Consider the following 25,157-nt stretch of genomic DNA (forward strand, 5'->3'; position numbering starts at 1 on the left):
ACACTGAAAATCAGGTCAGCGGAGGGGTATCTCCTCAATATGTTCTTTTTTTTTTTTTTTTTTTTTTTTTTGCGGTACGCGGGCCTCTCACTGTTGTGGCCTCTCCCGCTGCAGAGCACAGGCTCCGGACGCGCAGGCTCAGCGGCCATGGCTCACGGGCCCAGCCGCTCCGCGGCACGTGGGATCTTCCCGGACCGGGGCACGAACCCGTGTCCCCTGCATCAGCAGGCGGACTCTCAACCACTGCGCCACCAGGGAAGCCCAATGTTCTGATTTTTTAAAAATTCCATGGGTGGGGCTTCCCTGGCAGTCCAGTGTATGAGACTCCGTGCTTCCACTACAGGAGGCATGGGTTCGGTCCCTGGTAGGGGAACTAAGATTCCCTCATGCCGCATGATGTGACCAAAAAAATAAATCGATATTTTAAAAAAATTCCATGGAGACCTTCTAAAGCTAGACTCGAGGGTGGGAAAATTTTTTGTGTTGTTCAGAGATAATAAATGATTATCTCTTATCTTCCCTTTCACAACCCCGCCTAACTCCAAATCTTGATACCAACAGGAGATTGTGTATCAGAATCAGGAACTCATTGAGGCGTCTCACTCTGCCTGGGGTCCCCCAGCTATATGTAGCCAGCAGGTGCTGGGAATGGGGGTACAGTGGTAGGAAGATCACCTCGTGCAGGCAGGTGCCCTGGACTAGACCTGGCCTAGGCTTGTTGACTGAGATCATCACGACTAGCGTTCCTTTCTACTTTCAGAAGTATTCCAGGTTGGGCAATAAATGATATAGTCCCCTACCAATTTGATATTTTAAAAAGCCTTATTTTACACTAACTTTTTCCCATTTTTTTTTTTCACTTTTTATAAAACCCAGTCTTCTTGAGGAAGGGGCTTGGCATTTCCCTAGAACAAGGTGTGGAATCTGAGGTAAAGGAGTCAGGATGGTGTTTATAAAAGAGTGTTTTTTTGTTATGGAATTCGTCAAGGGCATCTATGGCAAGGAACTTGAGTGTCCGATATCATTTCCTCCTTCACCCCCTGTGATGAAACCTTGGCGGAAGACGCCAGGACCCCGACCACGAGGAGGGTTTTAGCGATGCCAGTCTGTCGTCAGTTGGGGGTATTTTTCATGGGATGACAAGAGCAAAGAAGAGCCCAGTGCAGTGTTCCTCTTCCTCACCCGTGGGAGAGGCCAGGATGGACAAAGATGCATTTTCTCTTTCTTCTCCAGCCCATTGTGTAGAGCTAAGTTTCTTTCCTTTTTGAATTAACCCTCTTTTTGTTTCCTTTTTATGTGGGAGGGGATTACCAGAGGCAATGTCCTGCCTCTAGAGCTGGGTGCCTGAGCTTTACTCCCACGCCCAAGACAGTCATTGACTTCTGTTTGTATCTCGGGAACCAGCCATCAGAAACCCTCCTCCATCACCTGGATTATCACAGTGATCTCCTAACTCGTCTGCCTGTCGGTTACGCTGTCCCCCGACAGATCATCAGCCTGTTGGTCTTTTTCAAATAAGTCACGTTACTCCTCTGCTCAAAACTCTCTAAAGGCTTCCCATCTCATGAAGTGTAGAGGCCGACATCCTTATACTACAGTTCCTCCCCTCCAACACCCATCTTCCACTCCCACTCTCCCCCTTCGCTCACTGCTTCAGCCACCCCCTGCCTGAACCCCCGGCTCTCCGATTTCCTCCTTTAGGTCCTTGCTGACATGTCACCTTCTCACCTATGCCTTTCCTGACCCCACCCTGTTTTCAGTTGCAACCTACCTCGATGCTCCCGTTTTGCTTTGTTTCTAGAGTATTGATCGCACCTGATGTACTATCTTCGTTACCTGCTTATGAGTTTGTCTGTCTTTCCCCACTAGGAGGTCAACGCCACGAGGGCAGAAATTTCTGTTTTGTTTGCTGCTTTATCCCTCATACCCAGAACAATAACTGGTACACAGTAGGGGCTCAAGACATGTTTCATGAATGACTGCACGAGAAAATAAATTAATTAAGCAGGTGCCAGAGACAACTTGGTATGTCAATGATAGAGTTGTTGGTGCCTGTATTTTTTCAAATGGAGCTACTACTATGGGCTGTGCCCTCAACCGGGCTGCTCTCCCACTGGTGCAGCAGGGGTTGCTCTGCCCTGTGCATTTTTCTTGCTTCTGCTTATTCTTTCCTCCAAGCCTTCCCATAGGAAATGGTCCCACAGCTTCTTCCGTGACGTTTTCTCTGACTCATCCCCATGCTCTGTGCCCAGAACATTCTAGAATTTCCTGAGCTGAGGCCCGTCACCCTGTCCAGCTGCTACGAGGCTCACCCTTGCTGTCTGTGTGCAAGGTTTTCTCAGAATGCAAGTCCTGGAGGGTAGGGACCAGACCAGCTCTCACAGTGTGAAATTAGGGCTCTGGAATCTGTAGCCTGACTTCCACTGCAATGTGGCTGTGTCCCCAAGTAAAGCTATGGGATTCAAACGGCAAGTGCCACAAGAATGTATTGTACAACCCAGGGAATATAGCCAATGTTTTGTAATAACTGTAAATAGAAAGTACCTTTTAACAATTGTATATAAAAAAAGAACCCACCAAGAACCACAGAGGCCATGATGCAGGCGACCAAGTGCAGGGGGGTGAGATTGCCCAGCGCTGAGGGTCGACAAGTCTTTACCAAACAGGTTCCACACAGGAGGCACCTCTCTGCACTGGCGTGAGGCACAGAGTGTAGTAGAAGACCAATCCCCCCTGTTGGCTTAGTTGGGGGACCTGATCACATACATGAAACACACTTACTGCACCACAATAAGTGGTCAGAAAATATTTGTTGAATTTAGTAAACAAAATCAATAATACAGCCAAAGTGATGAAAGTAGTACTGGGCTTGGTGCCAAAAGACCTGGGTTCTAATGTCAGGATGGGATTGTCGACCTTGCAGCCATAGAGCAGGGTTCAAATCCTGGATGGCACTGAACTGCATCTGCAAAAGGCATATCGTGCGTAACTGTTGTAGGGATTCATGCTAGTGCAAATATGGCTCGAATCATGACATCAAGAGAGCACACGTGGATTAGCTGCTGGTGATGATGATGTTATGACCTTGAGTATCTTGGCTTTGCCATGTACCACCCGGACCTTGGACCAATCCCATTGCTGCTTCTTGGGCCTCAGTTTCCTTGTATATGAGATCAAAGGCTGGACGTGGATGACCCCTAAATGCTAAAACCCTTTAATTCCTACAGTGATCTAGGAGGCTAGTGTTGTAGTCTGTGCCTTGTGACCTTGAGCAAATGGCTTCACTTTCCACGCCTGTTTCCACATCTGCAAAATGGTCCTGGGACGGGGTCGGCGCTCTCCAAGCTCTTCTGGCTTGAAAACTGTGAATCTTGAGGTGCTTGTGGGAAACACCAAAGGAGCGGTTTGGAAGTGGATTTCTATAATGGGTTGGAAAATCAAGATCAGAGAAGTTAGGATGGCAGAGCCCAGCATCTGAGGGCTGGGGAGGGGCATGGAGGTGGAGCCAGGGGGTGGGTGGGGATGGGGAAAGGGCTTCCCTGAGTGAGTGGAGCAGTGCTGCTAGAAGAATAGGAGTCTTGTTACGTTGCAGTACTGCTTGCCTTTCGGCCTGTTTCTCAAGCTCCCAGCTGAGGCAGCAGGTCCAAATCACACTCTGAGTGGCGGGGAGGCGTGTTCTTACCCCAGCTTGCCCTCTCAGAGAAGGAGGATAGAAGCTGATCTTCTCCCCACACCCTGAACCCCAAGGCAAGGGACGTTTCTGGCACCGTTGTTTTCCCGTCATCCCCCAACACCCAACCCCGAATAGACACACACACAGTCGCTCTTCGATGCCCTGGCACGCCCCGCATCAATACTTCCATCACTGACCTTCACTGCAAAAGCGATGTGGGGGGAAAAGAATCTCACACCACATTTTCCAGGCCCATACTGTCCGGCAGTGACAATCCCAGAGGACAGGGAAGTGCAATGTCTACATTGTTGGAGGGCGGTGGTGTCATGTCCAGGTTTCCCCACGTCCATGGTAGTCATCCCTCCCCGGTCCTGGAGGCTGGGGTTCTGCTGCGCCCACCTGCACCCCCATCAAAGGAGGGGCCTCCCCACGGAGTGTTTTTCCCATCTAACCTCTCGTCTGCCCTGACACACGCGCACGCGCGCGCACACACACACGCACACACACACACACACCCTCTACCTGGAGGCTGCTGCCATTCTGCCTTTCTTACAGAGGGCTTCTTTTTCTCACTGTGGCCACAAGGCAAGCACTAATGTTTGTGAAGCACATGGGGACCCACTGCTGAGGCTGCCACCAGCACCCCAAGAGGTCCGAAGACTTCCATAGAGGGACACATCTGCAGCCCATTTCCCATCACAGCCTACCGGAGTGTCATTCACACTGACTGCAAAGCACTGCCTAGCCAGAGTCCCCTCCCCACTCCTCCCCTTCTCTTCCCTTTTTTCTAGGGAGGGGACATCCGTCGTCCAGGACAGTGTGTTTTTTCAGAGGAACCTTTCACCTGCCCCATTCTCTCCCCATGTTTTCCGTTTAGTCCTCCACAGCCAGCACCCACCCCCCTTCCCCACCCCCAGAAGAAATGTGACCTGAATCTTTCCTTTCCTGCAGAAAGAATGCTAAGAAATAAGACTCCGCTGGGCAGAAACGCATGAGAACTTTTTGCTCTGAGCAGGTCGCACACCTTGCCCTTCGCCCTCAGCCCTCTGCCGGGCACTGTCTTCTCTTCAAATCCTTGTGCTCCGTGGAAATGGCCCTTCCTCCACTGTGGTGGGAGGGGAAAGGGAGCTGGTCTCTGGGAGAGCACCTTATTATTCTTAGGCTCTGGAAAAAGGAAACGGGGCTGGCCCTCGAGGTCAAGGGGCTGGTAAACTTGCCATCTAAAGATAGTGCCAGAGATCGCTGTGCCGGTGAGAAATCTGAGTACTCCCCTGGTAGAGAAATCTTAGAGCGATGCTTTATTCACCCTGAGGACTGAGAGTCTAAAAGTCTTGCTCGGGGTTTCTTTCCCTTTTTTTCTCCTTTGGGCAGCCTTCCTGCACCCACCCCACCAAGCTCTGACCCTAACCCTTCCCAGCTCAAACATCTTCAAGGGCTACCTATTGCCTTTCATCGAAGGCCCAGCTGAAATCCACTAGCTCCACAAACTCTTCCCTGAGCCCCTCTGTACTCTCAGTCCTGTTCACAGCTACCCTCTTCATTTGACACGACTGCATTATTTACTATTTACTCTGGTTGAACTTATCCCCATAGTAGATTGAAAGCTCCCTAATGAAAGAAATCACACCACATTGTGTCACACACACTACCAGTGTTTCAGTCGTAGTTTCTCTCTTTTTTTTTTTTACTTTTTTAGATATTAGTTTTTATAAGACTTCTAAACAGGTTTTACAATTTTTTGTAGTTGAATGAAAGTCTCTTTAAATTCTGTGGTGCTTTACAATTTTCAGAAGTTTCACACTTTTTTTTTTTACATCTTTATTAGAGTATAATTGCTTTACAATGGTGTGTTGGTTTCTGCTTTATAACAAAATGAATCAGTTATACATATGTTCCCATATCTCTTCCCTCTTGCGTCTCCCTCCCTCCCACCCTCCCTATCCCACCCCTCTAGGGGGTCACAAAGCACCTAGCTGATCTCCCTGTGCTATGCGGCTGCTTCCCACTAGCTATCTACCTTACGTTCGGTAGTGTATATATGTCCATGCCTCTCTCTCGCTTTGTCACAGCTTACCCTTCCCACTCCCCATATCCTCAAGTCCATTCTCTAGTAGGTCTGTGTCTTTATTCCTGTCTTACCCCTAGGTTCTTCATGACATTTTTTTTTCTTAAATTCCATATATATGTGTTAGCATACGTGATTTCATAGAATCCCATAATAACCCTTTATTTTCCCTACCTCTGTATTCCCCACCCCCAGTGGTAACCTTAGTTTGTGGGTGTGTGTTATAGGCCATTTGGAATCTGATAAACATGAAAGACATTCTCCCCTGGAAAATGCCCCCGTACCGGGAATTTGCATGAGTTCCAAGGTTGGCAGTGCCTCGTTGCCCACCAGTGGACTCCAGACTAATAGCACCCGACGTAGCAGACTCAAGTAATAGGTGGGCAGTAACTGCTGTCCACTGACGTGTGACTGTCTCCCTGTTTTCCCGAACAGATTGCCCTGACGTTCTCCATTGTCTTCGGGGTCATTGTCTATCGCATCACAACCGCTGCTGCTCTGTCGCTCAACAAGGCCACACGCTCCAACGTCCGGGTGACTGTGACGGCCACGGCGGTCATCATCAACCTCGTGGTCATCCTCATCCTGGATGAGATTTACGGCGCCGTGGCCAAGTGGCTCACCAAAATCGGTACCGTGTCACCACATTGCATGTTCGCCCTGGGCCCCCTTGAGGTGGCCAGTTCAGTGTGTGCAGGGTTTTTGGTGCCAGTGACCCAACATAAGAAAAAGGAAGTCCAGTGCACTTGGAGAAATGAGGAGGTGCAGGGTGTGTCCTTGTAGGGCCTCCGCCCTGGCAGGAATCCTTCCTGGAACGTTCTCGATCAATAGCCCAGGTCGATGGCCTTGTTATCCCCCAAGATTAATCATGGGGTCAGTTCTTTTTAGCTCAGCCTAGAAGCAAGAGCTGTTCAACACTTCCTGCTAAAAAAAGGCAGAGTTTCAGTTCTCCTCATTTTCCCAGCAGTGTTTATAAAGTTGGGAAAGCCTCTTGACACTTGAGCCCAAGAGGGTCTTATCTATCCCCATGTTGTCAGAGGTCCCAACAAATCCACGCATTCCACAGGCCCTGAGCAGACTTCAGAGAGGTATATCAGGCTTCCCAAGCTTCCAGCCAGTGAGGAAAATGTAGTGGCCTCAATATTCAGACGTGTCATTTGAGCCGCAGGCTGCCGTTGCTTGAGCACCACTTTCTGGCACTTGTGCTTCTTAGACGTCGGGGTGGAGGGCGAGACCCTTTCCTCACTGCCTTTATCCTGGGTGGCCTGGAGGCATCTCTTTCCCTCGCTGAATCCAGGGACCAGCAGCCCCAGCCTCTCACTCACCTCCGGGGAGTTGAATTAATGATGTGATGTCTTTACTGTACTAACCAGTTGGAAGCGGACACTTGACAGGGTAACCCCTCTTCAAGGGAGCCTTTCCTGGAGGCTTAGAGAATCAGGAAAGGTTTCACTAATGCCAGTGACTCTTTCAGTGCCTTCCCTGGCGTGGCTGCTACTCACGGTGGGCACTGACTTTGGTTTCTATGTGGATGTAGGCGATTTACCATCTGGCCGTTCCGCCGTCTTTGAGCACGTGCGTGTTTATATAGAAGTGTTACCTGTGTTCCTTCCTACGTTTCTTAAGAAAAGTGAGCAGAGAATTCCACTTCAGTGTGTTTGCTGGGATACAGGATTCCATGCAAGCAGTTAGGACGAGCATCCCACACCCCTGGGGGCTCAGGAGAGGCTCCGGGTGAGGGCATCCAGTGGGAGAGCTCGGAAATAAATGGGCATGGATGTCAGCCATGTGCGTGGGGAGGAGGGGCTGGGCAGGAGGAGAGGAGGGCTCCCGGCAGAGGAAACAGAATGAGAAATCCGTCACTGAAGGCTGGGATCTGACCCGTCAGGGTCAGGAAAGGCGCAGGGAGAAGTGGAGTGTGGGCTGGGCTGGTACGATGGGTAAAATTGGGGGTTCTGAAATCCAGGGAGCCAAAGGAGCAGAGCTCAGCAGGTGGAAGAGAACACGAAGCACGTCCAGGATGGCCGGGGAGCCCATGCGGTGGTGCTCAAGGGTCCCGGCATGACCAGGGCACAGCATGGTGGGGAACTGGGCCCGGGGCGTTGGCTGAGCCCAGATGTTTTGGTGGAGGACCTTGAACGTCAGGCTGAGGACACTGCTTATTTTTACAGACGGTGGAAAAGTATTTGCTGAAGTTCAAAGGGGTATCCAGTAAAGAGTACCGTCTTACTGGCCTGGTTATTGAACCAGCTGAGAAGTAAGGCAAAGGCAGATGGAGACCAAAGCTGAGATTTCACCTTTAAAGCTGGAAAAGGCTGCATTGGAGGAAGCAACTTAGCGGGAGAGCCCAATAGGCTTCCTAATCCAGAATCCAGACAGACTGGCCTCCCGGTGGCAGGCAGCAGTGGGCAGGGCAGTCCTGCAGTTCTTAGGACATTGGAGGGGGTGGGGCACGGGACTCAGAAGAGCCCCTCCTGCAGACCGTTTGCTTCTCACAAAAGGACAGAGCAGATGCCCGTGTTACCTTCCACACCGACCAATGGGCTAAGCTCTTCCCCTTCTCTCACCCGGGAGGAGAAAGGAGTGAGGTGGGAAGACAAAGCAGGGGATTACAACTAATCACACTCCCTTCGCGTGGGGGAAAAGGCAGGAGTGCAAAGAAATGCCCTCCATCCCCTGAACAGCTCCCAACCTGACACCGCTGTGGGTTTTTTGTTTGTTTGTTTGTTTAACATCTTTATTGGAGTATAATTGCTTTACAATGGTGCGTTAGTTTCTGCTTTATAGCAAAGTGAATCAGCCATATATATACATATATCCCCATATCTCCTCCCTCTTGCATCTCCCTCCCTCCCACCCTCCCTACCCCGCCCCTCTAGGTGGTCACAAAGCACCGAGCTGATCTCCCTGTGCCGTGCGGCTGCTTCCCGCTAGCTATCTGTTTTACATTTGATAGTATGTATAAGTCCATGCCACTCTCTCACTTCGTCCCAGCTTCCTCTCCCCCTCCCCATGCCCTCAAGTTCGTTCTCTACGCTGTGGGGTTTGAAGAGCATGATGGGCTGGTGGGAACTGTTTGCCAAATGACTCCAGCGGGATGCCACAGAGTGGAAGGAGGCGGGGGATCCAGAGTAGAGGAGCTGTTGAGTGTGTGGGCAGGAAGTAGGGAGAAAGGAACCGGAAATCAGTGATGATGCAGCAGTCCATCTGTGTTACATTATTCACGTATCTTGCACAGCTCCAGACAGTGGTAAAGATCCAAGATAGAGTGTCGACAATCAAAAACTCATTAACAAGTATTTAGTGAGTCCCTCCCACGTACAAGGCTAGGCAGGTTCTCTTTGTCTTGGCCATGAAGCCCTTTCCGCCATGAAGCTGTATCCACTGTTTCTAACAGCTCCCCCTTCCTCACCCAAAAGTTCAGACTCCTCCAAGCAGTTAAGCCGATGTCCCGTGGTCCGTACGAAAGTCTGCGCGCTGGAAAGGAGGTGAAATTCTAACAAGTGCACTTTGTTCTTTGTGGTCGCGATACTCACTCATGAAGCATTTTTACTCATCTTAAAAACGAATTTGGTTATCCCACTTCATCTTCACAAACTACGTGTGGTCAGCAAGGGAAGTGTTCCATCCTCATCTGACTAAGGTTCAAACTCAGATCCTGCCCCTAAAATGCCAGTGTCTTTTGTGCAGTTTTGATGTGCGTTTCTCACTGTCTGGATTGGTGTATTGGTCTCTACCCTGGGCCCCACGTGGGCATTGCTTGGGTCGTTGCTCTTGTCTGTCTGAGACTGGATGTTTCCAGAGGGCTCAGAAGGTGTGGTGTATTGTGGAAAGATCACGGAACTGGGGAGTCCAGGGGGAGAGCCATGAATTCCAGCCCCGCCTCCTCCTCCCTCCCCCACCATCTGTGTGGTGTTGGGTGAACAGGGAACTTTGCTGGACCAAGTTTTGTTGATGCTTCCTTCATCGTTGGCCTCCTTCCTGTCTGCTGACCATCACGCCCATCTAGACTGTTGTCAGAGCCTAATGACTGACTATGCCCTTGCCTTCAGCCTCTTCCTGGGGCCCTCAGTCTTGGAAACTCCACCCAATCAGCCTTTCTCAAAGAGTGCACTGGGGATGCATCCCTCCCAGTTGGGCCCCACAGAGAGCTTCCTTGCACCCTTAAGTCAGATCCAAACTAGCATCTGAGAGGCTCTCAACCACCTTCTTCCCAGTGTCTGCTTCCATCCCCTCTGACCACCTAACTCACAGTCACCCCCCCATCAGCCTATGCCTCGCTCAGGCTGCAGTAGCCCTCAGTGACCCTCCCCTTAAAGGACCTCTCGAGGTCGCCTCCTTCGTGAATGGTGTGACAGGCCTACCTGCAGGCAGAGGTGTGGTTTCAGAGCCCCCAGGCCGCCACGGGGACGTAAAGCTGTGGATAAGGCCACCTGATAGACTGAGGGTCCTGCCAAGCTTAGGGGCTTCCTTTGCCATTGTCACGCTGGGTTTAATTCCCATCTGGCTTCCTGCCCCAGATCTCCTGATGGATGAGGAGGCGGTGACCATGTGCTTTGCTCACCAGGTGCAAACAGCTGGTGTAAACAACTCCAATGAGTTCCTGAGTGTTTCCTGCAAAGTTGGGTGATGGAAGACCCATTCCCTAGGAGGTCCCTCAACAGGCCCCAGTGTCAGGCCTATCTGAGGTCTGTTCTTGCCACAAATATTTGTGACGAAAGACAGAATTTGTTAAATTCCTTGAGTGTGATTAATGATAGATAAAGGCAGTAACTGTCTACCTGGTGGCCAGGATAACAACAGTCATGGGCTTGGGTGCAAGACACGCTATCATCTGGAGGTGACGGGGTCCTAGTGGCGCAGGGACTGAGCTGAAGTCTGGGGCTGGGGTCGGGGTGTCTGGAGAAACAAAGATGCTTTGGGACCTTGTCGGCCAAGGCACGCTGTGCAAAGTGTGTAGCCTGGTTCAGCAAGTATCAGTCGCTGACATTTGTGAGGATCTCAGTGAACTGGTGGGACAAGGACTGTCAGTCAGTCCCTAGTGATCTGTTCTTTCCTGGAGGGGCCACACGGGGTTATAGGGAAAGGATCCAGTTGCTGGAAGAGGAAGCAAGCAAGAGCCGGGCAGGACATTAGGACACCAGACACCCATGCAGACAGGATGGGGCTGGAATTCATAGCTCTCCCCCTGGACTCCCCAGTTCCGTGATCTTTCCACAATACACCACACCTTCTGAGCCCTCCGGAAACATCCAGTCTCAGACCCTTGGCAGGCCAGGGTCTGAGGTAAGACGACAGGGGTCACCAGGCAGACCAGCTCAAGGTGTGCTTCTGTCTCAGTCTGTTCAGGCTGCTATAACACAGTGCCATGGACTGGGTGGCTGATAAACAACAGAAACTCATGTCTCAGACTTCTGGAGGCTGGACGTCCAGGATGAGGGTGCCAGCATGGCCGGGGCCTGGTGAAAGCCCTCTTCTAGGTTGCAGATGGCTGTCTCCTTGCTGTGTCCTCATGTGGTGGAAGGGGCGAGGGAGCTCTGTGGGGGGGGTCTCTTTTATAAGGGCACTAATCCCATTCATGAGGGCTCCACCCTCATGACCGAAGCACCTCCCAAAGACCCTACCTCCCAATACCATCACCTTTGGGGGTTGGGATTTCAACATGTGAATTTGGGGGAACACAAACATTCAGACCATTGCAGCTTCCTACTTGGGTCAGGGCACAGGGTGCACTGTGCCCGTGAGGCAGTGGGCTTCCGAGCCCAAGCTTGGGGAGTCTGACGTCTAGTGTTCCTGAAACGGTAGGGTCTTGTCGTGACTGACATAGGCATGGGTCCGGCTTGGCCTAGAAGGGGCCCCATGTGCACTCTAGCTCCAGGCAGAGTGAGGAAGGCAGGGCCGACCCCAGGCTTCTCAGCTGAATAATCCAGCTGCCACGAGCTCGTCTTTGTCAGCATCGTTCTCTGACTCCAGCTTCTCCCCCTCCTCTCCTTTCAAACTCTGCAAAGTGCTGGCTTGTGTGTGAGGCTGTATGATTCATCTTTACTCTGCCCTGAGTCTCTCCTAGTTACAGGGCTGGGCTCACTGTGTGTACCTGGGGCACAATTACTGTGTCAAGTCAAAGCCTCCAGTTCTTAGGAAGAGGCTGTGTTTGTGAGTTGTTTAAATATTGCTGATAACCCTGCCCCTGAGTGTCGCTACCAAAGCGGGGGCAGGGAAGTGACAAAAGGAGAGACGGGGAAAGGATCTGGTTTTACTGACACCCGTTGTGTACCAGGCACCGGCGGGCACTGTATGTAGTGTTTCACCGAATTTTCACGTTAGCGCCCGGAACTGGTTGTTTCTTTCACTTTCTTTATGAGGGGTCTGAAGAGGTTTAGAAACTTGACCAAGACCCATAGTTGATAGCGGTGTGCACACACAGCCTGTGCCGGGCCCCGTTCGAAGCACTCTATGTATACTAGTATATTTAATCCTCAAAATAGCCCCAAGGGCGAGGGTGGTCTCAACCCTCCCACAGGCCCAAGGTCCTCTGGCTGTGAGCGGTGAGGACCCTGGCCTTGGTGTCCTCCCTGAGACCACAGTGCCCCACTGCCTGGTAATACGTAGCTGTCCTTTGGCCTCGGGAAGTTCTAAATGTGTCGGGAAAGCAGAAGAAAACACGTTAGAGGCTTCCAGAAGATTTAAAATGCGACGCAGCCACCCATGAGAACGTCAGGTCGCTGGGGTGGGGACGTCCTCTGGGGACAAGCGGGGAGACAGTGGGAGCCAGCCCCCCCGTGCAGGCCCGCAGGCACGAGGAGACCTCCGCAGGTTCGCAGACTTTGGGGTCTCATGTGCTTTATTAAATTTTTTTAAAGAACACCTTTTTTTGGGAGAATTGAAGTACCACCAGGAGGTCCAGAGTCTTAGAACTGTGCATCCAGTTCTAAGCCATCCTCTGCACAGGCTGCATCTGACCACCGAGAAGAGAAGAGAGGGAAGAAATGAAAAGGAGGGGGAAACTCAGAACCAAAGGCTGCCGGGACATCACAAATTCTTTAAAGAGAAACATTTTGGGTATACAGGGATGGATCTAATTTCGCATCAAATGTGCACGACGTGTGTTTTCAGAGCGCAGGGTGAAGGGCTGCTTTCTTGGCTCTGAGCACTGGGGCAAAGGGCGTCAGCTTCCCTGCACAGGGGTGTGCTTCCGGAGCAGGGAGCCAGGTGGATGCGCGTGGATACGTGTGGATGTGAGTGGATGCGTGTGGATGCGTGTGGATGTGTGTGGGCTGGTCTGAGACCTGTGCCTTCCGGGTGGGGAGACCACAGTACTGGCACTTTGAAATCTGGCTTAGAGTCATGTCTGCTGGGTTGTTTTCCTGGTCTGCCACCAGCTCCTGACTGCCTGGGTGGCCTCCTGCCCGTCCCGTCTGGGAGGCCAGGGGAAGGGTGTGGCCAGGGTAGATTCTGCCACTGTTTGAGGGCCCCCCTCCGTGATGTTGGCTTAAAGTAACTGTAAATGTCGTCTGGGAAGCAGAGGGGATGGTGGGAGGCTGCTGCTAGTAATGCAGAAGACACGAGCACGGTTATAGCCTGAGTTTGTGGAACGATTATTAATGACACTGCTACTTTTATAACAGTTTAATACAACTGGCAAGAATCCCTCCCAAACTTGAGCTGTAACTATGAACATGTCTCTCATTTTTCCAGTTAATCACTGAAGCACTCATCTCTCCTTTTAGCAAGAAGCCCCCATCTCTCCTTTTAGCAAGAAGCCCCATACATTCCTCTCCCTTTCTTTGAGTTTTCTGAGAACCCAGAGCCTGAATCCATGAGAAGCAAGGGAGTCATGGTGGTCGTGCTCTGTTGGCCATCGTTTCCCTCCAGGCCCCTTCTCCCCCTGCGTCCACCGTGGTCTGTGCCCCAAGGCCCAGCAGATTCTATCACCAGGTACCCCACGCTGACTGGTGGCTGGGCTCAGCCAGTGGGAAGCAATGGAAGGAGCTTAGGGGGTAGAGGAGACGGAATTGGGGCCATTTCTTCCCTGATTTGCCCTCACCTCTGGCAAAAGTGTGCCTTCGTTAAAATCCCTTCTTCTGAACCATCTGAGGTAAACTGTTTCCTGGTGCGATGCTGACTAACAGGAGGGTCAGGGCAACATCCATGCTTCAACAGGGAGATACCTAGAGTACGGCCAGCCCTTCACTCCTCGTGTGTCTCATTGCTACACCACATTGCTGCCGGATGCTGGCCTCGTCTCATCGGACAGGAGAGGCTGGACCACTGCTGAGATGGTCCGTCCACACCGCCGGTCCCAGACAGGTCACTGGTCTCTTTAAGGAAGGACCGTCCTCTCCTTCAGAGGAAGCTCCATCGAGGGTCTGCAGCTATCAGGACACATAGGACCTGCATCCGCACCTCCAAGATGTCATTCTTCACGCAGACCCAGACTCCCTTCTCCCTGGAAATCCACCCTAGTTGCATACAGCCTGTCTTCTTAAACTTCCAAAACACAGTAGATCTGATGATACCTCGTCCCACCTCTCCCTGTGGGAGGTGACCCTCAGTGACTAGGGGGGCTCTCATCACCCCAAGTGATGCCAGCCCACCCCAGCCTTCAAAGAGGGCTCGGTCAGAGATTCTCGGGTAACCTGCTGGCATTTCTCTCACCAAAGAAGTGGAAACAAATGAAAAGTCTAATAGAGTGCCTTGCTACAGCGTCCTACTAACACAAGTGTTTGCGACCTTACACGGTGCTTCGTGCTTTCCATACTTTTGCTTGGACTTCACAACAAATGTTTCAGGAAGGTACCATTTTAGGAGTTAGGATGGTGAGGCTCAGAAAGGTAAATCACGTCTCTGCAGGAGAGTGGGACAGAAAGATCTTCTTGCTCCCAGCCCAGAACCTCCTCTCCCCTTGTCGTAGGCTCCGCGGTAGTGCCGTAGAACACAGAGGACCAGAGCAGAGAGGACCTGGGAAATCACCCACTTCAGGCTGTGGCTTGCCTGAGGGTCTGATGCCTCAGAGCTGGCCAGGTGCTTTGGAGGATGGTTCTCAAGTCACACAAAGCCCCAGCTGCCTTGGGGCATGAGGACAGAAGCACACAGGCCCAGTGACTCAGTGAGTCTAACTTTGAACTCTCAATTTTCCCTCCAAACCTGTCACTTTCATCATTCTTCCCATCTCAGCAAGTAGCACTCACACGCTCTTACCAGAACCCAAGCATCCTCCTGGATCGCTCTTTTTTTCACCCCTAAACTCCCGTCTGGTAAGTATTGTCTAGTCCTCCTTCAGACGTTTCCCAGCTCTGATCAGTTCTCACGACCTCCCTCCCAATACTGGTCGTGTCCTGCCTGGACAACCACACAGTCCTGGTTTGTCTCTCTGCTTCCGCTTCTGTCCCCCACTCCATGCCCGCACACACACGCTTCCTTTCCAGGGGTCCTTCTCAGCATCTCTCTGCCTCACCCATAAGGAGACTTCCCACTGTGTGTCCTGTGAATCTCAGGTCCTTCCAGTGGCTACAGAACCCCTTCCTCTCCATTCCTCTTCCTCATACTTTCTCGTCACTCCGACTCCGAATGCCCCGGCCCTTGGGACTGTCTGTTCCACCCCTGCCCCAAGCTCCTCATTCAGAGACCTCTCCTGGCCACTCCAACTAAAACAGTCTTCCTGTCGCCTTTTCCTCCCGCTTCTCATCTCCCTGTGGATTCCATCAGTACTCACTGCCCTCCGACACGCCCCCCTCCCTCTTTTGGACCGTATGCACCACATGGCAGGGAGCTCATGGCGCACGGCTGTACTCCCAGCGCCCAGTGCCTGGCACACCAGGGTCACTAGGTGGACATTTGTTGAATAAAAAAGGATAACGATGGAAAAGGTAAAAACATTCCCTTTGGGTGATCTTCCCCTGGGAAGACACCAGGGGATGGACTGAGATGGGATTACTCCACCTCTGCTCGCTGGGGGCTCGGTTTCTAGACCAGCGAATGTGTTTGCCAGATGACTCCGCCGGTGTTGTGTCTGCGGTTGTGACCCGGGCACGCCGACCTGTTCTCTCCCTGCTCCCTCTTTGCCACGAGGAGAGCATCGCCATAGAGCAGACGGAACAGTTGAATGGGGACCCCATGTCAAGTGTTGCACAGCGTGCTGGAGTTCTCAGGGATGCCCTGTAACAGAGCACTGCTCTCTGTCTGTCTCCCTCTCTCTCTGCAGGTGCTTGCTCCCTTTTGTGTCCCCTTTCCTTAAAATGTACTGTCACCGGGGGCTGGGCTGCTAGAGCACAGTAGGCCTCCTGTCCCTTTGGGGGCAGCCGTCATCTTCCTGATTCTAAGGGTGGGGCCCCTTGTGCTTAGAAACGCTCTAGGGCTCCAGGGGTATCTCAGGAGCACCCACCCATAATCTCCAGCTCTGGGGCGCCCAGTGCCCTGGGACAATGCACCGGCTGCCTGGTTATCCAGCTCGCTGGCTTCTGCCATGGTGATTCCTTCCCCATGGCATAAACAAGGCAACAACGTCACACAGGAGGCCGGGATCACCTCCACCGCCAAACCCACACACCTGCCCACACACACAAACGGGGAAGGCCGTATGATTGGGCTGTCAGGAAACACTGCTGTTTGTAAAAGCTGGATCTGTCCTGGGGGAGAGGCAGGGAGCGCTGTGGCGCCTTTGCTTTCTGACGCAGCTTCCGTCCTTCCCAGAGCCGTGCCAGGGCTGGAACTGGTTGAAGTTCACACCTGGACATCGCCTTTTTGTCTTGTCGCCATCATTCTGTATCTGCTGGATTGTCAGGGACACCCATTAGGATGAGCTGCTCTTCTAAAATTCCGATTCCACAGCCGACATCCTCTTGCCTGCCGTGCTGTTTCCATATGACGAGGATGGTGCTCTGGGGACTTGGAATTCTGAGCTGGCCCCCTGAGACTTGCTTGGGCTTTCATACTAATTATTTTCCAAGGCAGTTTACAGCTGGTCATTTATACTCATATTTTTTCATGACACAATGCGTCAGAGGTTTAACACTTAAAAGAAAGGGGGTTGGGTAAGGGCGCCACACAGGAATTCTCTGATGGTCTCTCCTGGTCCTAGAGTCTGCCCTTTGTCCGAAATCTGCTCCAGCTGGTGGTGAGCAGGTGAAACTCTCAGATGGCCTCCAGTCAACCTGGGGTGGCTTCCTGGGGGAGGTGAGATTTCAGGAGCCTGGGAATGCTGGAGAGGGGTTGCATTCTCCCTTCTCACACTGTCTCCATGTTGACTCTCCTCCTCTCCATCCCCGTAGCAATTGATATCTAAAGACACTTTATTTGGAGCTTTATAAAACACAAGCCTGGTCCATTTTCTCATGGGCTCAGTTTGGGACCACTCCAGATTCTGTGTCCTATCAGGGGATGGTGCCCAGTGTCCTGAAGTGCCCTAACTGTGCTGTAGACATCATCCCACCCCAAAAAGGACCCTGAAAAACCTGTTCTGTTTCACTGGTGTAGGTGGGCGAGGCTCCTCATGTTGGCTGTTGGAAGAGCTCTATTCTAAGATGGCACAATATCGTATGTACATCAGCTAATTATACTTCAATCAAAAAAAAAAAAGAGACCCAAATTCGCAGGGAGCTCCAGGGCCCCCGTTCTCTCCCTCCCCGGGGCCGCGTTCCCTGGGACCCCCCCCCCCAAATTCCCCAGAACTCTCAGCAAAGCACCCAGCATGGCCGCAGAGCTTCTCTGTTGTGGGACCCTCGACTGATTTAGTGGCCTATCAAGGGAATTTAGATTGTTTATTGGAAATGCCCATTATTTATGGTGGCTCATGGCCTTAAAAGCATAGGCACAGGCTGTTTTTAGAAATAAACCTAATAAATAATAAGCAGACCCATGATTTATCAGGATGGAGGAAGGAAGTCACTCATTTCCAGTTGGAGCAAAGAGCTCTGAAGGGACTGGATTCTCTTTCCAGAGAACTTAGAGGGAATTCCTGTAGGGATTGGGGGATCTGCATACAAAGAGCTCAAAGGCAATTATAAAAGAAAATCAAAGACATGTGCCTCTCTGTACCTCATCCTTAATCCCCTTCTAGCCACATTTACAAGGTGAGTTTTCCAAATTTTTAGATCCTCAGACCTGATTACCTGAAAACTGAGGTGACCTCAGCTTTCATTTTCTTGCCCCCAAAATATTTAAAATTGAGAAATTGGTTGGGCAGAGGCTCAAACTCCTATTGAAAGTGATCCCTCCCACCCTCCTTCCTTCCTTCCTTCCTTCCTCCTGTCCACTGAAAAAAATTCACAACCTAAAAGTTGAGCATTATGTTTTATTCAGTGGACTTTCTGATTACTTAAGCCCGGGAGGCAGACTCTCAGGTAGCTCTGAGGGTCTGCTCGGAAGAGGTGAGGGGGGAGCCAGGATACACAGGAGTTTCTGCAACAAAAACCAGGTAGTTGGACCATCGAAAGATTACTGTTAGTCAAAGAAAAACAGACAAGTTAATGAATTTAGCGATTTTCTAAGTTTGAGAAGATGCAAGAGTCCGGGCTCATTGAAATCACCTCTTTGATATGCACCTTAACTATCTAGGGTCAGTGTCCTGCTTTTCGCCGTTCCGGATTCCGTTCAGGGGGCACAGTCCAGGGTGGCTGCACTGGCTGATGACTCGATGGCTGCTCCGTCCTTTGTTTACTGATAGGCGGTGACTTTCTTCATCTACCCTCCCTCCCTCCCTCCCTCCTCCCTCTTCCCCTTCTCCTCCTCCCCTTCCTCCTTTCTCTCTGCCTCTCTGTCCCCAGTCTCTCTGCTTTGTAACCCAGCTACAACAGGGTATGGCGGGAACCTCTGTTCACGCCCCTGTGCTCATCTTGAAGTCGGACTCAGCCCTTTGGCACATCCCTCCCCTAAGAACCCATCCAGGATTCTTTGACACTGGTAAGGAAAGCAGTTGTAGTGAGTCTTTCCTGGAGAGTCTATGGAGAGGCAAATGAGGGGGTCACACTACAAATTACACAGCAGAAATTGATGGACATTTCAACCAGGCGCCCCCCACTTGTCACACGGCAGCCCCCCTCATCCCCCTCTCCGCCCTTCCCCCTCCCAGAGCCCTGGCTCTCGCCTTTTTTGGGTCCTGCATCTACCTCTAGCACCCCTGTCTCTTCTCTTAACTAGGGAATCTAACTCTCTCTGGCTGCTCCTCTCATATCTTCATACCGTTATCCTGCCCAACAGACCAAGGTCCCTCCTTAGGCTTTGCCCTCCTTGTCATGTGACAGGGAATTTTTAGTAAATGACAAATACTTCACTATTTACTTCTTCCAAATAATGTTTTTTTCATGTCATGTCACGTCATTCATTAACTCAATAAACGTGCACAGTAGAGTACTATACATCTGACACCAGCTGTGTTCCCCTCAGAAGATGTATCTCTCTGACCTCACTCATTGTGAAAAAGCCATCCAAACCGCACATGGTGGGGGCGGGTGGGATGGGGGTGGGGAAGGTGATGAGGTTTATAGCCACTTCGGGGTTCAGAGTTATGAGATCTTAAAACCGAAAGTGACCTTAGAACTCGATGGCAGGCACTTCCTCCTGGGCCTCAGAATTGTTTCCTTTAGTCAGAGCGGAAAGAGGTTGAAGAAGTGGATGTGGATCTGGAGCTCGGGGAGGGCATGATGAGTATAAATCAACAGGGTGGTCCTGCCTCTTTGTAGGGCAGGATTTGTAGCAGGGAGGGGAAGGCCTTCTAGGTTAAAGTTTGAAGGGGCTTTGCTAACATATGTAAATTAAAGAAGAGCTGGCAGAAGTGGGAGTGTTAACCATAAATGGTGAGTACAAGGCATTATCCAGATGCTTGCTGGGCTCGGCAGTGCGACTGCCCAGCACTTTTATCCATGGGGTTGCACATGTGTCTGTCCACGTGTGGCAGGAAGGAGAAACCCACAAAGCCATCTTTTGGCTGAGGGATATCATGGTAGACTTCTCCAACCTCACCTCCTGTAGAATTAATGACGATGTCTCCAGACTCCCTAGCAGGCAATGCTATTGGCAGAATTGTCTGGAGGACCTCAGAAAGCTTGGGCTGTGGTTCTGTGGGGTGGGGACAGAGGATCACCTACAGGTGATCTCTGCCAGCAGAATCCTCTTGCCAGGAGGATCACCTACCAGCCATGTTTTCCGTCGATTGGTAGAAAGTGATCAGTAATCACATGGAAATGATGCCTGGAACCTCAGGGGGCTAGTCATGTGCACAGACATCCAACCTGTGATGGCCCAACTGTGCTGTGGAAAGCAGAGCTGCTGGACCTGCATGATGGTGATGATGATGATGGTGATGATGATGGTGGTGATGATGATGGTGATGATGGTGGTGATGATGATGGTGATGATGATGGTGGTGATGATGATGGTGATGATGATGGTGGTGATGATGATGGTGGTGATGATGGTGATGATGGTGGTGGTGATGGTGATGATGGTGATGGTGATGATGGTGGTGATGATGGTGGTGATGGTGATGGTGATGGTGATGATGATGGTGGTGATGATGGTGGTGATGATGATGGTGATGATGGTGATGGTGGTGATGGTGGTGGTGATGGTGATGGTGGTGATGGTGATGGTGGTGATGATGATGGTGATGATGATGGTGGTGATGGTGATGATGATGATGATGGTGGTGATGATGGTGGTGATGATGATGGTGGTGATGATGGTGGTGATGATGATGGTGGTGATGGTGATGATGGTGATGGTGGTGATGATGGTGATGATGATGATGGTGGTGATGATGGTGGTGATGGTGATGGTGGTGATGGTGATGGTGGTGATGATGATGGTGATGATGATGGTGGTGATGGTGATGATGATGGTGATGATGGTGATGATGATGGTGATGATGGTGATGGTGATGGTGATGATGGTGATGATGATGATGGTGGTGATGATGGTGGTGATGATGGTGATGATGGTGGTGGTGATGATGATGGTGATGGTGGTGATGGTGATGGTGGTGATGGTGATGGTGGTGATGGTGATGGTGGTGGTGATGATGGTGGTGATGGTGATGGTGGTGATGGTGATGGTGGTGATGGTGATGATGGTGATGGTGATGGTGGTGATGGTGATGGTGGTGATGGTGATGATGGTGGTGGTGATGGTGATGATGGTGATGATGATGGTGGTGATGGTGATGGTGGTGATGGTGATGATGATGGTGATGATGGTGATGATGATGGTGGTGATGGTGATGGTGATGATGGTGGTGATGGTGATGATGATGGTGGTGATGGTGATGGTGATGGTGGTGATGATGGTGGTGATGGTGATGATGGTGATGATGGTGATGATGATGGTGATGATGGTGATGGTGATGGTGATGGTGATGACTGTGATGGTGCTGCTGATGATGTCTTGGACAACATCATTTACTGAGGTCTGCTATGTGCCAAGCACCTGGCCGACTGCTCTGTGAGCATTCCCATTGTGTCTTCAGGGCAACCCTGTGAAGGAGGTATCGTTATCCTTTTTATATAACTTCATTTCTCTAATTACATCTAGCATTTGAACTCAAATATGTCTGATGCTAAAATCTGCTCCTACAACCATCTCTGTAGCAAAACAAAACAAGCAAATCATCCCACCCCTCAACACACAGCTGAGAGGGGCTGGGAGCTCTATGGGTTCAGCATGGCCTGCCAGGGCCTCTAGGACTGTTTGCCAACATCAGTGAACTCCAGTGGGTTTTAGGATGGAGGGGAGATTGGAGAATGAAGAAGTTTTCAGTGTTGCTGTCTCTCCAGGACTGACACCGCATTTCTCATGGGGACCAGGACGAGTAACTCTTCACTTTCCCTTCTTTCAGCCTTAGGGGAAACTCAAGGCCAGGATCACAATAGTGATGGTAGTCACTAAGCTCCCTCATTCTCAAGTCCCCTCCCAGGGCCACAGGTGCCTGGGGGCTCATGTATGCCTGGGGCAATCTCCTTAGACAAGCTTTTACTGCTTCTTGACTTCTGTTCACTGGTTAACTAGGCTTTCTGTCAGGGATGTTTGTTCAAGTAAAATCTCCATAGAAGTGTCAAGTATGCAGGTAAAAGCTGAATTCCTCTTGATGAAGCAAGGGTGGTGGGAGGATGTTCTGCTTGCCCAGATCTCTCTTTGAGGAGCCCAGTGTGAAACCATTGCTTGCGTGGATAAGCGGAGGGCAGTGGAAAGAGACAGGTGATGATCGTATGTATGCTTGGCCTTCTGTAGCCTCATACTACCTGGAACACGGCTTGGGACCTCCCAGATGAAGTCAGTTCTAAGGTGCGAGAGAGATGGATCTCTTAGTTTCTACTCTGAAGGAGTAAACTGACAGATAATGGCTCACGTCACAGGGTCACAACTCTGGAGAGGTGAGAAATCTGTCTCTCAGTCTGATCAGCTTTGCTCTTCTCTTTCAGAGGTTCCAAAAACAGAGCAGACATTTGAAGAGCGCCTGGTACTCAAGGCTTTCTTGCTAAAGTTTGTCAATGCCTACTCACCCATCTTCTATGTGGCCTTTTTCAAGGGGAGGTGAGTATCTCGGTGCCATACACGGAAGGGCAATTGGTCATGAAGACTGAGCCCTCCACTGGAGTCAGCCTGTCTCCATTGTCAGTTTACACCCTTGGCCCCATTCCCCACTCCCTTTGCCACCTGGCTGCACTAAATCATTTTGGATTAGCATCTTCAGATTCTGTTAACATGGGAAACTCTGCAGTGATTCGGCTCTGGGCCCTGAAGGGTTAGTCTTAGAGGAATTTGTGTCTCTCAACTTGGAGACTGTGACAGGAGGGAATTTCATGTCTAGCCAGTGGCTCTTAGATCTTGCAATACAGGTCTGATGGCAACTACTCAGAGTGAGTGTGGACTTCACAGGTTAGGAGCACAGTCTCCCACATGACTGCCCTTACCTCAGACAGTACTGCAAGCTCTGGGGCTCTCAGGCCACTGATGGGTCTGCCCAACTGGCTACAGCCACTAACCCCTTGGGTTTGATAATGCACTAGAACCACTTATAGAGCTTGGAATGTGCTATTCTTAAAATTAGGGTGTTATCATCACAAAGAGATACAAATCCAAAGCGACAGACGGGAGAGGCACGTAGGGTAGGGTCTAGGAGCATCCTGCAAAGAAGCTCCCGTGTCTTCAGGATGTCCTCAGCATGTCAGTTTCCTGGCACGTCCATGTGCGTCACCAACCGGGATGCTCGTCCAAGCTTCAGTGTCCACAGTTTTTGCTGGGGTCCTGTTATACAAGCATCATTGAATGAATCATTGCTCATGTGACTGAACTCAATCTGCAGTCCCTCTCCCCCAGCTGAGGTCCGGCTGCTTTTACTGGGCTCAAAGCCGCAACTCTCTGATCACGTGGTTGGTCTTTCCGGCACTGGCCTCCGCATCCTGAGTGATCTCATTAGCATAAACCTAGGTCTAGTCCCAGGGACCCACCATGAATAACAAAGACACTCCTATCAGGAAATTCCAAGGGTTTAGAGGCTCCTCCCAGGGATCAGGGACAGTGACCAGTCATATTCTTTACTATATAACAGTCCTGGGTGTAAAATCACTTCTGATAAATAGTGATTGTGGTAGTCTTGGCAACAGCACAGTGTAATCTGGAGTAAGTACCATAAAAATGGTGCAAAGGAAGTATTAGGGGAACACTTAATTATGAACAGAGACAGGGAGACCTCACCAAGGAGGAAAGTCAAGCTGATCCTCAAATGGACAAGTAGGATTTCAATAGATGGGTGAGGGGATGACATTTCAAGAAAGTGGGATTCTTCTGATGACCTCTCTGGTTCCATGGTTGGCTAGTACCTCTCTGCCTCCCCCATCGGCTCAATCTTCTTACCTCCCAATAAAGTAGACTCTTAGGTCTTAGAAGAGGAATGAGGCAGGCTTCTTCCATTCCTCTAAGTATTTTCAGTAAGAAGTCTGGATTTTTCTTTTCTGGTCCCAGGAATCTCCACTTGCAACTTTAGTCCATCTTGGCCTTCATTTTCTGGGGAATCAGAAGCCCTCATGGAGGAATTGCAATCAGAACCCGATTCTTGACACGAGCTGAGGGAAAAAGGTGCAGGACAGTGCACTTAGAGACAATACAGACTTCGTTGTGTTTAGGCTCTGAAATGATCTCTCTCTCTCTCTCTCACACACACACACACACACACGCACACACACGCACAAAGAGTGCCCCAGCCCCATTCCAGACCCAGCGTCAATCCCCTCCCCTTGGAATTTGACCACGTTAAGAGCTACGAATGAACTTATCTACAGAAGAGAAATAGAGTTACAGACGTAGAAAATAAACTTATGGTTACGGGCGGGTAAGGGGCAGGGAGGAATACATTGAAGATTGGGATTGACACATACAGTACTGTATATAAAACAGATAACTAATAAGGACCTACCGTAGAGCACAGGGAAGTCTGCTCAGTACTCTGTAATGGCCTATAGGGGAATAGAATCTAAAAAAGAGTGGATATATGTGTATGCATAACTGATTCCCTTTGTTGTACGGCAAAAACTAACAACATTGTAAATCAGCTATAATCAGCTATATTCCAATAAAAACTAAAAGTCAAGAGGTGAACCCTATGTGTTGTGGGTGATTGTTAGCTGATAGCAGGTATGAACTCCTTCCTGGTGACGAGCACCCACCCTGGCCAGTCCTTTCAAGAACAGCATCGGCCAGTGGCTGGTCCACTCAGGAGACATGCCCTCAGGCAGTCCTGACTCCCTCTCTCTTCCCCTAACTCTTCCCACACTTCTCCATTCCAGGTTTGTGGGCAGACCTGGAAGCTACGTTTACGTGTTTGACGGTTACCGCATGGAAGAGGCAAGTAGAGCCACTGGTGTCTCATGCCCGGCTAGGCTAGTGGTTTGTAGGTGCCCCTGCCACCCCCACCGCCCCGCCCCGATCCTTCCCGCCTCCACAGGCTGGCTTAGTCCGCACCCTCGCCTCTCCGAGCTCCACCTGGTCTGACCGCCCCTTCCTTCCTCTCCTCCTGCAGTGCGCCCCTGGGGGCTGCCTCATGGAGCGGCTTAGTCCGCACCCTCGCCTCTCCGAGCTCCACCTGGTCTGACCGCCCCTTCCTTCCTCTCCTCCTGCAGTGCGCCCCTGGGGGCTGCCTCATGGAGCGGCTTAGTCCGCACCCTCGCCTCTCCGAGCTCCACCTGGTCTGACCGCCCCTTCCTTCCTCTCCTCCTCCTGCAGTGCGCCCCTGGGGGCTGCCTCATGGAGCTGTGCATCCAGCTCAGCATCATCATGTTAGGGAAGCAGCTGGTCCAGAACAACGTCTTCGAGATTGGCGTCCCGTGAGTAATGAGCTCCGCTTACCCCGCTCCTTGCTGCCAGGAGTAATGAGCTCCGCTTACCCCGCTCCTTGCTGCCAGGGCCGAGCCCGGCAGCGCCAGGCTTCCAGAA

At 51.1% G+C, this 25,157-nt stretch overlaps 1 protein-coding gene across 1 annotated transcript in view; it reads left to right on the forward strand.

Moving 5' to 3' along the window:
- The window catches only part of ANO2 (anoctamin 2), a 320,612-nt gene that overhangs the window by 235,454 nt on the left and 60,001 nt on the right, over positions 1-25,157 (forward strand). The window contains exons 16-19 of the mRNA XM_032646986.1: positions 6,174-6,369; positions 22,148-22,259; positions 24,512-24,569; positions 24,948-25,048. Of these exons, the coding sequence (XP_032502877.1) occupies positions 6,174-6,369; positions 22,148-22,259; positions 24,512-24,569; positions 24,948-25,048 (467 nt within the window). The remainder of the gene's footprint in view (positions 1-6,173; positions 6,370-22,147; positions 22,260-24,511; positions 24,570-24,947; positions 25,049-25,157) is intronic.

Source organism: Phocoena sinus, chromosome 10 (genome assembly GCF_008692025.1).
Source record: "Phocoena sinus isolate mPhoSin1 chromosome 10, mPhoSin1.pri, whole genome shotgun sequence".
Classification (NCBI taxonomy): domain Eukaryota; kingdom Metazoa; phylum Chordata; class Mammalia; order Artiodactyla; family Phocoenidae; genus Phocoena; species Phocoena sinus.